The sequence below is a fragment of the Pipistrellus kuhlii genome, unplaced genomic scaffold, assembly GCF_014108245.1.
Source record: "Pipistrellus kuhlii isolate mPipKuh1 unplaced genomic scaffold, mPipKuh1.p scaffold_m20_p_7, whole genome shotgun sequence".
NCBI classification, from domain to species: Eukaryota; Metazoa; Chordata; class Mammalia; order Chiroptera; family Vespertilionidae; genus Pipistrellus; species Pipistrellus kuhlii.
In genome coordinates, this window is record NW_023425573.1 from 78,632,942 (window position 1) to 78,646,704 (window position 13,763).

Below are 13,763 nucleotides of genomic sequence, written 5' to 3' on the forward strand. Positions count from 1 at the left end.
TATAAGCAATGTTTAGACAATTTATAACAAATGTATAATAATCTTTATTGTAAAATTTAATGTAACCAATTAGTTCTCACATAATGATTTTATTGAATTTTCACTGAATTATTTTTATCTGTAATCACATATAGTCTTTGTCACATTCTTTTTTATTTCTTAATTTTTTGACAACCCTTTGCATGATTTTTTTAACACACAGGTTGGGGATAACAGACTTTAAGCTAGACTTGGCATACAGGTTGTAGCTTGTCTATCCAGTCAATAAAACAAATCAAAACATGATTTACAATATTTGCCAGTATTCCGGGTGGAAATATTTCCACCATGATGGATTTCAAGCTGTCAAAGGAATGTTACTAGACATGAAGTTGGAAAGAGATGCACTGTAACAGCCCAATAGAGTGCACATCCACCACACAATTACTGCAGAAGAAAGAAACCTGAGAACATATAAATGGACTAGAAGCCCTGTGCACTCAGGTGGTGGTGGGGGCTCCCTCAGCCCAGCCTGAGCCCTCTTGCAGTTTGAGAGCCCTCAGGAGATGTCTAACTCTCAGCTTAGGCCTGCTCCTTGAAGGGGTTGGGCCTAACCCAGCATTCAGACATCCTTAGCACTGCCAAGAAGGCGGGAGAAGCTCCTGTCACTGCTGCTGTGCTCACCAGCTGTGAGCCCCGCTTCTGGCTGAATGGTGTTCCCTCCCCTCCCCACCCCCGCCCCCGCTTAGGAACCCATTGACCAGCAGGAGGCACTCCTGCATTAAGCATCTGTCCCCTGGTGGTCAGTGAGCATCATAATGACTGGTTGTTCTGCCATTTGGTTGATTTTCATATTAGCTTTTTTATTATATAGGATGGAGTGGTGAAAATATAGATAGATGTAATATAGTAAATAATTAAAAACTAATAAATGTATGGCTTTTAAAATACTCTATTTAATTCTATATAACTTTGCTTTCAATATCCAAAAACCAAAGTCTCCCCGTTTGTTTACATGAGGCAGTAGCAGTTGGCTCCAACACAACTGCCTGTTTATTGTTTGAAAGCCCATCAACAATGGACTATGACAGTTATGCCCCATGCTCTGCAGTAGGTCTCTGGCCTGGTCCATCTTTCTGGCCTTGCTCATCAGGCCAACCCCGTACTTTGAGATTGAGCAGAGTCTCCTGCTGGAACCCTGCTCCTACCTCTCTACTCTGAGCTAAGTAGCCTCTCCCCACAGTGCCCAGTGCTGCTCTCCACCATGGCACCAGGTCTGTGCTCTGCACCACTTCTTCCAGGTCTGCTTCTGCTTAGCAGGCTGTAAGCTTCTCCAGCTCAGGAACTCTGCTTCCATAATCTTCAATTTTATTACTTAGAGCAGAGCCTGGGATACAGTATGGGCAGAGCACATACTTTTTGAACTGAACTACTAGCAAAAATGTTTATCTCTTGACTTCCACTTTGCAGAACTTTGAGCAGCCTTCTTTGTTTTGTAGCACTGGTGTGTCATTGTGCTTTTCCTAAAGGAAGAAACAACTGTTGATGCGTATTAGTAAAAAGTTTGCTTACAAATGACGGTTAAAGACAAGTGCCTACAGTGCATATTTTAGATTACTTTGGGCATTATTTATCATTCTTATTTTATTGAGGTATAATTGACATGTAACATTATGTTAGTATAATTCTTATATCTTCCATTACCCCAGCTAATTGAATTTCATTTTTTTTAAAGAATTACTTAATTAACCAGGAGACTAAATAATGATACAGGGTGCTACAAGCAGGCAAAAAAAAGAAATCAAATACAAATGAGTCTTGCTGATTTAAAATTTCCACACAATTAGCTGATGCCTGTGGGTTACCAGCATTATTTCCTGGCCATTTTCCCAGCTCACTGCTCAGACTCTCTCCAAGGACTCCGCACTGCAGGCTGCCTGGGCTCCAATGGAGGGGAAGATAAGCCCCAGCGTGCACTTTTTCTCTATTGCTCTTCTCTTCACAGACCCTAAGTAAGGCATGTGGGCATCTGGAGGGATGATCACTCACCTCATAGTCGATGTCTAAGGCATCGGCCTCCCCCTTGGTCCGGAAGTGCTGGGTGTACTTGTCCACGGTGAAGTTCACGTGCTTGCCCACCCGCTCAATGAGGACTGAGTGCCAGTGCTGGTCATCCAGGAGGCTGCCCAGGGTGGCTGATGGGGGGCTGCTGCTGAGCCGGGTTTTGCTGTCATCTGTGAAGGGAAAGGAAGACAGGATGGCGTCTGTGCCCGAGGGCAGCCTGAGACTAGAGAACTGCCAGCAGGACCAGCTCTCTTTAAAGGCAAAGATGGTTCTAGCTCTACAGGCCCAGAACGCTGCTGGGCTTGGGAAGGAATGACAAGCTTTCCCCACAAATGCCAGGAACACATTCTAGGTCGATTGCCATGCCTATCTCCTGCTAGACATGAAATGACATGTTTTCAGGACTTGGACAATTAAATAATAAAGGAACTCTATTCTAATGGCCTCATGAATAAAACCAAAAATAGCTGGTTATCCTATTTATAAATAGTATTTGTTCTCCATGTGTGAATGGGTTTTGAATAGAGAAAGTGGACCTTCCATTGTGCTTCAGCAGGCAGTGAGCTGGATAAGTTTGCAGTGAGCTGGGTAAGTCTGTGGGCAAAGCCAAAAGGAAGGAAACAATCATTTTAGCTGCCATTGTAAGTGCCTACTGTATCAGTGGCACTTAACCGGTCAACTGCCACGTGTCCAAAATGGAAACCATCCCCACAGACCACGATGTTTTGAAATTATTTGAAGCTATAGATGCTTATGCCTTACGAAGGATTAAGTAGGAATTTTACCCCTCCATTTTTCATCTGCTAAGGCAAAAGTTTTACTGCATTTCACAAAAAAATGAATCTGGGACTCAGTGAGGCAAGCACACACACCCCAGAGGTGTGTCCCGGGATGCAATCCAGGTCCGGTGGCCTTTCCACTATACCATGCCATGGTCAGATGTGCTGATTTAGCCCAAGGTGAGCTTGAAAGACAGGCTTTGGGAGAATGTGCCAGGCTTAGGGGAAAGGCGTGCTTTTTCTTTCTTTTTAAAACAATGGGTTTTAATGGCACCAAAGATATGGCTCCAATTACATAGAGCAACACTGAAAAACCCACAGGTGGTATGGAGTTGGAGCATTGCAAAATAACAAGGGTCACACTGGTGCAGAAGGGAAGCCGTCCCAGAACCTCAGGGTGCAGGCTCGGGGCCTCTTCCTGCATCCTGGTCCTGCCTGTGCTCACCGCTGGAGCCCATTTACTAGAGCCAAAGCCACCTCTGTACAAGTTTAACCAAGTCAGTCTGGTTCCCCCTCCTCTCCATTTTATTGGATGTTCCTGCCTATATGCTATTGTAAAAAAAGATTGATTTTTCATCTACAGAATGGTTCAGACATAGCAAAATGAACACATAAATGCAACTAGTTATTACTTATATACGTACTTTCAGGTGTTGTTTGTGTTTTTTGTGTGTGTTGTTTTGAATAGTTTATATATTTGGTCCCCTTAGTAACTGGAAGCTGAACGCCTCCTTCCTCTCTCTTTGCTGTGTTTTACCAGAGCAGCTGTAACAGCTTGCTCAGTGTGGCATTCCCGACAGGAAGCAGCATTTTTCTGGAGGCGTTCACTCCACCTCCATAAAGGCCTGCATCACTACTTCCTGTAGGGGTGGGATGGCACACTTACTGTAATTGAAAATGAGAGCCAGTGATTTTATTTCATTGATTTATTCATTGTTTCACAGATGTGAATTCTCACAGTTTGTCAAATTATAATAATAAACTCATAGATATTTGCCTTATTTTTCTCACTCATTTCCTTCCTTCCTTCCTTGCTTCCTTCCTTGCTTCCTCTCTCCCTCCCTCCCTCCCTTTATTTTTCCCTCCCTCCCTCCCTCCCTCCCTCCCTCCCTCCCTCCCTCCCTCCCTTCCTTCCTTCCTTCCTTCCTTCCTTCCTTCCTTCCTTCCTTCCTTCCTTCCTTCTTTCTATAATATAAAGAGGTATTGAGATATACCCATACTACTCATAGTGACAAGTGATGTATAAAGGAGATACAGAGCTAAAAGGTGAACTCCTTCTGTGGAGGTCTACTGTGGAGATTTTCAATAAGTAAAGCACATAAGTATGTCATTGGTACATGGCAATCAGTGCAGGGAGCCAAGGTAACTCCTGGTCAGGGCCTGTGAAGGCCTCTTTATGGGGTGGTGACAGGCCTGAGATTTGTTTGGTCAAAAGAGGGAACTTGGTACGCAGACAGGAGAAGCAGGTGCCTCAGCCTGGAGGGATGGTTTGGGACGAGGTAGAGGGATTCCATATGGCCCAGTGTCCTGACCCCAGTTCTGGTTTATCTCATTCAGGATGACTGTGCTGGTGGGTGGGAGTTTACAGCTTGAATTGTACCTTTAAGGGATGGGAGCCATAGGTGAAATCAAAGACTGTAACTCTGATTAACATTTAGTAAACGTCATTTTGGCTGCTCTATGCAATTTTCTTATAGGACAGACTGGCAGTAATATTTGGAAAAAATGTAGATGGGGACAAGGGCTTAGGGATAGAGAGCAGAGGAAGGATGGAATGGTCTCCCAAGTCACTTAGGTATTGAAAATGGGGTAATAATAGAAAGACTCAGGTGTGTTCTAGGATTTTTGAGAAGGTGGATGAGAAGTGAGAGCAGTCACGAAATAAGAAAGAACAAAGACAACCCTCCTATCTACATACACACACACACACACACACACACACACACACACATGCATGGACACATACCCCTTTTATTTTAAAATATTCCTTATCCAAGAATTAATGATTGGTCAAGAGCAAAAAAAAAAAAAAATACATGATCATCTCAATAATAAAGAAAAAAATTCAACATTCCTTAAAAAAAAAATACATATATATATATTTTTTTTATATATATATATTATTTTTATATATATTATTTATTTTTTTACAGAAAGGAAGGGAGAGGGATAGAGAGCCAGAAAAACATCAATCAGCTGCCTCCTGTACACCCCCTACTGGGGATGTGCCTGCAACCAATGCATATGTCCTTGACCAGAATCAAACCTGGGATCCTTCAGTCCACAGACCAATGCTCTATCCATTGACCCAAACCAGTTTCAGCTCAACATTGATTCTTGATAACTATCAGCAAACTAGAAATAAAAGAGGACTTGCAGGCCCTGGCCAGTTTGACTCAGTGGATAGAGTGTCAGCCTTAAAACTTAGGGATTCTGGTCAAGGGCATGTACCTTGGTTGCAGGCACATCTCAGTAGGGGGTGTTCAAGAGGCAGCTGATTGATGTTTCTCTCTCATCGATGTTTCTGGCTCTCTATCCCTCTCCCTTTTTTTCTGTAAAAAAAACAATAAAATATATTTTTAAAAAAGAGAACTTGAAGAACCTGATAAAGGTAATCAACAAAAACCTATAGCTTGCATCATACTTAATGTGGGGGAAAAAAGAATTTTTCCCTGCCTAGACTAGGGGCAAGTCAAAGACGTATGCTCTTACTATTTATCTCCACCTTTATACTACAGGTTCTAATCAGGCAATCAGACAAAAAATAAATAATACAAAAGAGACAATAAAGGAAAGAGCAGAACTGAGGAAAACCTAAGGAATCTATCAAAAAAGCTGGAATTAATCAGTGGAGATACAGTAGGGATAGGTGTATGCAGATGCTGGAAGGAGAGGCCTATTGACTGCCATGGCAATTTCCTGGGTATGTACATATGTGAACATATAACTGTGCAACTTAAATGTTTGCATTTTTTTAAATGTCCATTAGACATCAATAAAAAAAATTTGCAATAAGTAGAAGAAATTATTTAGAAAAAAGACCTAATAATTGGTTGAGAGAGTTTGTCTTATATAACTGTTGGTTCTAGGTAATAAATAAAGTTAATATTAGAGCTTTCACTTTGAATTCAATATGTAACGCAGTTTGTTTTTTTTTATTAGAAGGAAAACAGACATTTAACAATGATTTCCTAATAAGTTCAAAACAAAGATTTGAAGCAACTCTAACTCACAACAAGCAATAGAACGGCACAGTAATCACATAATTTCAACACACTTATTCTATGTGCTGTTTGGTGGGTGTTAGTGATACACTGAGTTCTTTAATAGGGCTGAAAATAACATTTAATGTAAAATATTTTAACATATTTTACACTATGATTCCTGCTTCAAAAGACAAATTTAATTATGAATATTAATAATATTTTTATTTAAGTTCTTAGATATAGTAACAAATCTTCCTCCCATCCCTACCTCCAGCTGTGCATGTAGGTTATCACTGATATGAATGTCTTATTCTTCATCAGGAAAAAATTATAGGCAAAAAGCAAGTCAGCAAAAATATTTATTCTTTATTCCCCTCATTAAATATTTTACCCTAATGATGAAATGCAATGCACATTTTTTGTATTGTTTTATTTTCATTTCATCTTTCCTGGTATTTTTTTATATCAGTACTAGAAGCCCAGTGCATGAATTTGTGCATGGGTGGGGTCCAGCCAGGCCCAATTGAGATGAATTGGGGCTAGGTCTGTTGGGAGGAAGAGATGGTGGGAGGTTGGCAGGCTGGCCTGCCCTGATCAGGGCTGATCAGGGCCAGGCCAGCTGAGGCAAGGGGCCCTGGGCGATTGGCCAGTGGGCTCTGTCCCCTATTAGGGTTGGAGGGCCAAATCGGGGTGGGTCTGGCCATGGGGAGGGGCTGTGGGCAGCTGGCAGCTGGCCCTAAACCAGATGGGATGGGGGAGCAGATCTGGAGTGGGGCACTGAGGGGGAGGTGCTGAAGGAGGTTGGTGGGCTGGCCACACTCCCTATTGGGGTGGGGAGGGGGGTGAGCTGGCCAGGGGGAGGAGCTGTGGGCTTATCCTAGTGGGGCTGGCTGATCGGGGGCGGGGCTGGTTAGGGGAAAGGAAGGGGCGTTTGGTCAGAGGCCTGCTCTTGATCAGGGTGGAAAAGTCCAATCAGGGGCAGGCTGGTGGGGGGAAGGGGCCTAGAGGTTGGCCAACTAGCCCCACCCCCTGATTGGGCCAGTTCACTGGCTACAGTGGGCATTATGGCAACTGGTCATTATGGTAATTATGGCCATTATGGTCATTGTCTTTTTATATATTTAGATAATTGGAAAAGAGTTAAAAGGAAAAGAACTTTCTCAATTTTTACCATTGTAGAGTATTCCATTAAATTTATATCAACTTCTTAATGATAGATATTTGAGCTTCCTGTCTTACTTAAAACTGCTAAAACATCTTATACATACAGGTCATTTTTATGGGTGCAAGGATTTCTGTAGTTTGCATTCTTAGATAAGAAACTAGTGGCCAAAGGTTTTTAGAGATAGTAATTTTGATAAGCACTGCCAAATTGCCCTGTATAAAATTTCAACCTATTTTCACACAACTAGCAATTTATAAGACTGCCTTTTCTCCAAAGGCTTGTCAACAAAATCCTTCCATGCTTTTGGAATTTTCCTGAACGATACACAAAAACATTATATTTCTGAGTAGTTTTAGTATATGCTTCTCTTAATATGAATTAAATTTAAAATATGTTTATTTCTAGTTATCTTTTTAGGAACTATCTCCTCACACCTCTTGTCTATTTTCCATATTTTTAAAAATCAATTTATATTTAGTTTGTTGTCTATAATATAATAGTCTTTTGATTTTGTTTTTCTGGTTTTTGTTTGTTTTTACTATTCAGAAATGTTTGTGTTTTCTGTCTTTTATGGATTCTGAATTTGTGTTATAGTTTTAAAGGTCCTCTCAATTCTGATGTTTTTGTTGTTATTAATCTTCACGTGAAGATATTTTTTCATTAAATATTAGAAAGAATGGAAAGGGGAGAAACACAGAGAGAAATATAGATGTGAGAGACACACCAATAGGTTGCCTTCTGCAGGTGCCCTGACCAAGCCAGGATTGAGTATGCAACTGAGGTATGTATCCTTAACCTAATAGAACCTAGGACTCTTTAGTCTGCCGGCTGATGCTCTATCCACTGAGCCAAACTGACTAGGATTCTGAGAGTATTAAAGACATCTCCCATTTTCTATTTGTAATATATCGTGGTGTTTAATATGAGATACAGACTTATACCTTTATTTGATAATTTTTGATAGCTAACTACTTATGTCAAGTTCTAATTTCACATGAGTAATCTTTTTAAATTACATCAGGTGTATAATTTTTGTGTTGAGAAAGAAAGCTGAATTGAATGAGCTGATTTGTCACAATGATTAGATCATGGTTATCTCAGCAGTAGACTGGAACTTTTAGATTCTGATGTTTGAAGAGTATAATTCCAAGTTGGTTGTCACATCCAAGGTTGCTTTGTCTGCTGTCACCATCATTAGCACCTTCTTAATAAGTCAGAACATCTGAGCAGCAGGAAGCACGGTCTGGCCTTTACCCCATTCCTACTCTTATCAAGATTGAAAGGCAGACTTCCTGCCCTGTGTTCTAACCCTGGTTCCTTAAGATTGCTGCTATCATTTCATCTGATAATTTCTCTTATAAATTTAAGACTTCAAAGGAATAAAAGTGTACATCATCTCAAGTAAAATTCAGCTACTTCTTTTTAATGCACGTAGTGAAACCACAAATCTTAGCACACTTACCTTTTCATGTAAAATATCTCATGACATTTTCATAAATATATAAAGCAATTTGTTGACCTTTCCTCAAAAATGGATCAGTATTGCTCATTGTTTATTTATTTAGTTGATCCTTTTTTATTGCCCAAAGATAATGCAAAATGAAATCCACAAACTTAAAACCAAATACCTATGTCAATAAATATTATAGCAATAAACATTGTAGTTTGTAAAATGTTTTCATAACTTTTTACTTAGTAAATTATATTCCAGAAATCTACCTAAGTAAACAAACTGAAATGTAGTAAAATATTTTTAATTTACAATAATTTAAAATTTGGAGATAATTTTCCATGATTTAGAAAGAGAGAATAAAAGCTTTGCATAAACTTAGAATCAGCAGATGGAATATTATAGAGGCAATTAAAAATGAATAACTTTAAGATGTACTTACATAATTTTAAAAGTATATTCAGTAGTGGTTGCCTTTTTAAAAATTATGTTTTAATTGATTTCAGAAAGGAAGGGAGAGGGCAAGAGAGATAGAAACATCAACCATGAGAGGGAATCATTGATTGGCTGCCTTCTGCACACCCCATGCTGGAGTTCCAGCCAGCCACCCATGCATGTGTGCTGATGGAGAATCGAACTGTGACCTCCTGGTTCATAGGTAGAGTCTCATTCACTGAGCCACACCAATTAGGAAATTGACTGCGATAGTTTTCAAATAAAAACATAACATTGAATAAAGAAATATTCAATAATTTACACCTTATTGATTTAAAAACATATAAAAGCAGTCTAGCTGCTGTGGTGCTGTGGTTTAGGAAGTCACAGTTCTATGCCCAGTCAGGGCACATGCCTGGGTTGCAGGCTAGATCGTCAGTATGGGGTGAAAAGGAGACAGCCAATCAATGATTCTCTCTCTTCATTCATATTTCTATCTCTCTCTCCATCTCCCTTCCTCTCTGAAATCAATAAAAGCAGGTATTTTTAAATGTATATACATATAGATCAGGGGAGAATCCAAAATGGCCGCATACGTAAACACCTAACTGCAGCCTCACACAACAATTTCAATAAAATACAACTAAAATACAAAATTTACATTACCCAGAACTATAGGAAAGTTGACTGACTGAAAATTCTACAATGAGAAGGAAAGAGAAAAACAGAAGGGAAATCAGAGGCACTGTAAAAGCCTAAGGTACGAAGACACTTTGCGCTCACAGAGAGGATGGAGCCGGAGAGGAGGGGGAGGATGAGTGCCTGGCTGGTGTTCCCTAGCGGGAAGGAGATAAAAATTCTGGACTGTGCTGAACCCCAGGTCCAACAGCACTGAACCCCAGTTCTAGGCCAGACCCTGGGGACCCATTTCCAATCCCACTTCAAACTGAACTGAACCCCAGTTCTGGGCTCATTGGGGGAAAGCCTAGACTATATGGTAGCGTGCGAAACTCGAGGGCACCTTTCTCTCAGAGGTGCTTGCAGCTTGTACTGAAGGACACTGAAGAACACTGAGACTCAGGAGCCTCATAGGGTGGGGCTGATGGAAACCAAGGCTGTAGGCTCCACCCTGAAACTCTACCCCATCCAAGCTGAACACAGAGACTTTTAAGGCTACCAACTCAGGAAAACTGCCAAAATGCCAAGACAAAGAAACAGATCACAAACAAAAGAAATGGGGGACAAAAAGCAACTGAATTTAGAGTTCAAAACCACTCTTATAAGGTTTTTGAAGAACTTTCTATAAAAGGCCGATAAAATAAATGAGACTTATGAGGATATGAAAAGGGATCAACTAGAAATAAGAAGGGATCAACAAAAAATAAGGGAATCAACAAAAAATAAAGAATACATTGTCTGAAATAAAAAATATTACACAGAGTCCTAAAAACAGAATGGAAGATCGCAAGAATCAAGTCAAAGATTTGGAACATAAAGACCCAGAAGACACTCCTCTACAGAAGCAAGAAGACAAGAGAATCCAGAAAGTTGAAGATAATGTAAGAAACCTCTGGGACAACTTCAAGTGAACCAACATTAGAATTATGGGGGTCCCAGAAGAGAGAGAGCAAGATACTAAAAATATACTGGAAGAAATAGTGACAGAAAACTTGCCCCACCTAGTGAAAGAATTAGACTTACAAGTCCAGGAAGCACACAGAACCCCAACCAAAAGAAATCCAAAGAGGACCACAACAAGACACATCATAATTAAAATGCCAAGAGCAAAATACAAAGAGAGAATATTAAAAGCAGCAAGAGCAAAGCAGGTAGTTACCTATAAAGAAGCACCCATATGATTTTCAGCTGATTTCTCAAGAGAAACCATGGAGGCCAGACGGGAATGGCAATAAATATTCAAGGTGATGAATAGCAAGAACCTAAAGCCAAAAATAATCTACCCAGCAAAGCTATCACTCAGGATCAAAGACCAGATCAAGAGCTTCACTAATAAAAAAAAGCTAAAGGAGTTCATCACCACCAAACCAGAATTATATGAATTGCTGAAGGAGGTTCTTTCAGAAGAGAAAGAAAATATAGAAAAAAAAATTATGAACAACAAATACATAACTATCAACAAGTGAATCTACAAACCAAGGGAGTTAAAAAAAATCTGATGAACAATATTAACTGGTGAATATAATAGAATCAGAGGTATGGAAGGGGAGTGAACTGATGATTCTCAGGGAAAAGGGGAGTGGGGGGTGTGGGAAGAGACAGAACATAAACTGCACCTATGGATGAGGACAATGGGGGGGTGGGGAAAGAGCAGAGGGTGGGTTGGGAAACTGGTGGAGGGGAGCAATGGAGGGAGGAAAAAATGAGGAACATTTGTAATAATATGAACAATAAAGATTTATTTAAAAATAAATAAATAAATATATATACATATATATATGCAAAGTGAAAAATATAAACATATGCTAAATTACAACCATAGAAATAATAGATAAGAGTATTAAACAACCATGCATTTCCTAAAATATTAACAGTGGTTTTAATTTTCTATTTTTCAATATTTTAGAGTGAGCATAAATAATTTTGATTATGGGAAAAACAAACTTTTTAAAAACATAATCATTATCCTGCAAAACTAACTTATTGAACAGAATATGAATGATATGTAAATTATTGAATACTTCCCACATTGTTACTTTTTTTTGCTCTTTAATTTTTTTTTTATTTTTTTTTTAGTTTTTCAATTATAATTTACAGCCTAGTGGTTAATCAATCATATACTTTAAAAAGTGTTCCCCTGATATTTCCAGTACCCCAGTGAAATGATACACAGTTATTACAATATTATTGAATATATTCCCTATGTTGTACTTTACATCCTCATGACCATTTTGTGACTGCCAATTTGTACTTCTTAGTTTGCACATGTTAAGATTTCATTTTTTTAAAAATATATTTTATTGATTTTTTTCAGAGAGGAGGAGAGAGGGATAGAGAGCTAGAAACGTCGATGAGAGAGAAACATCGGCCAACTACCTCTTGCACACCCCTTACCTGGGATGTGCCCGCAACCAATGTACATGCCCTTGACCGGAATTGAACCCGGGACCTTTCAGTCTGCAGACCGACACTCTACCACTGAGCCAAACCGGTTTCAGCAAGATTTCATTCTTATTATATGACTGAGTAATCATCCATTGTGTACATGTACCACTGCATTTTTATCCACTTGCCTATTGATGGGAACTTCAGTTGCTCTCATAGCTTGGCTATTGTAAATAATGCTGCAATGTACATAGAATTATATATATATATATATATATATATATATATATATATATATGTATAATTTTTTTTTCAAATCAAGTTACTTTTTGTTGATTTCAAAGAGGAAGGGAGATGGAGAGAGACAGAAAGATCAATGATGAGAGAAATTGATTAGCTGCTTCCTGCACACACCCCACTGGGGAGCGAACCCACAACGCAGACACATGCCCTAGACCTTAATTGACCCTGGAACTCTTTGATTCCCAAGCCAACGCTCTGTCCACTGAGCCAAACTGGCCAGAGCTCAAATTACTTTAAACCTGTATATATAAAAACCTAAGCAACTGAAGGACCTTTGACTGGAGCTGGAATGATTGGAGCAACTGGTCACTATGATGTGCCTGACCACCAGTGGCAGATGCTCAACACAGGAGCTGCTCCCTGACAATCAGTGTGCTCCCACAGTGGAAGCGTCACACAGCTCAGACCTATTCCCCTGGCCCACAGGCCCACTAACCTGGTGACAAACTCTCACTCCCTCAGTAGTCCTGCAGGTCCAGTCTCCAGAGAATGGGCCAGCCACCAAGAGACCAGAGCTTCTGGCATGATCCCAACAGTGCTACCAGCCTCCAGGAAGTTGGCCTGGGCACCTAAGCTGCTTCCTCTCCCTAGATGTTCCACAGGGAAGAAATAATATAAAAGCGGCTGCCAGGTGATTCCCAATAACTGGAGAGAAAGTCACCTGGTCGACCAGGATCCCTGGCCAGCAAGGGTGTCCCACCACCTGCCTTGAGGACCAATCATGTCCCGGCCCTCCTCACCCACTTCAGGATCCAACCAGTGCACAAATTTGTGTGCCAGGCCTCTAGTTAACCAATAAATGACTGACATGAATGAATTTCACTCACCTTTTCATTATCAATTCTATGCTGATACTCAAAAATCATGTGTTAAAGCAAATTGAGTGAAAGTTAGTTTGTTTAAACAATTACGGAAATGGAATTTCTGCAATCTATGAAGTAGGGCTTTTGAATTATATCTATATGGGTGTTAGCAGGAAGAAATGTCATTATAAAGATGACAGTAATTTTTTTTTCAAAAGATTATAAAAACTCTTTATCCCAGAATATATATTGCCAGTTTTATTTTAGTGACAATTGAGGTCCAACTACGAGCTTTAACTAGTTTTCAACAGATTAAGGCAATACAGACATTCTCATACACAATTGTGGTGGGGAAAAAGACAATAAAAATATGCAGTAGCTATCTTTTAGGCTAAAAAATTAAGGAAAATCTTATTTCTAATTTAAATAAACTGGTTCTCATGTGGTTTGAGAAATAGTAAAAATGAAGTAGTGTAAATATTGCTCAAAACCTGCAAGGATGTACAATTTGTATAG

The 13,763-nt window shown here is 39.6% G+C and overlaps 1 protein-coding gene across 1 annotated transcript in view; it reads right to left on the bottom strand.

The window, feature by feature from the left end:
* CNTNAP5 (contactin associated protein family member 5) overlaps nucleotides 1-13,763 on the bottom strand; it is a 777,625-nt gene that overhangs the window by 405,266 nt on the left and 358,596 nt on the right. Inside the window, exon 6 of the mRNA XM_036421736.2 lies at nucleotides 2,029-2,213. Within this exon, the coding sequence (XP_036277629.1) occupies nucleotides 2,029-2,213 (185 nt within the window). The remainder of the gene's footprint in view (nucleotides 1-2,028; nucleotides 2,214-13,763) is intronic.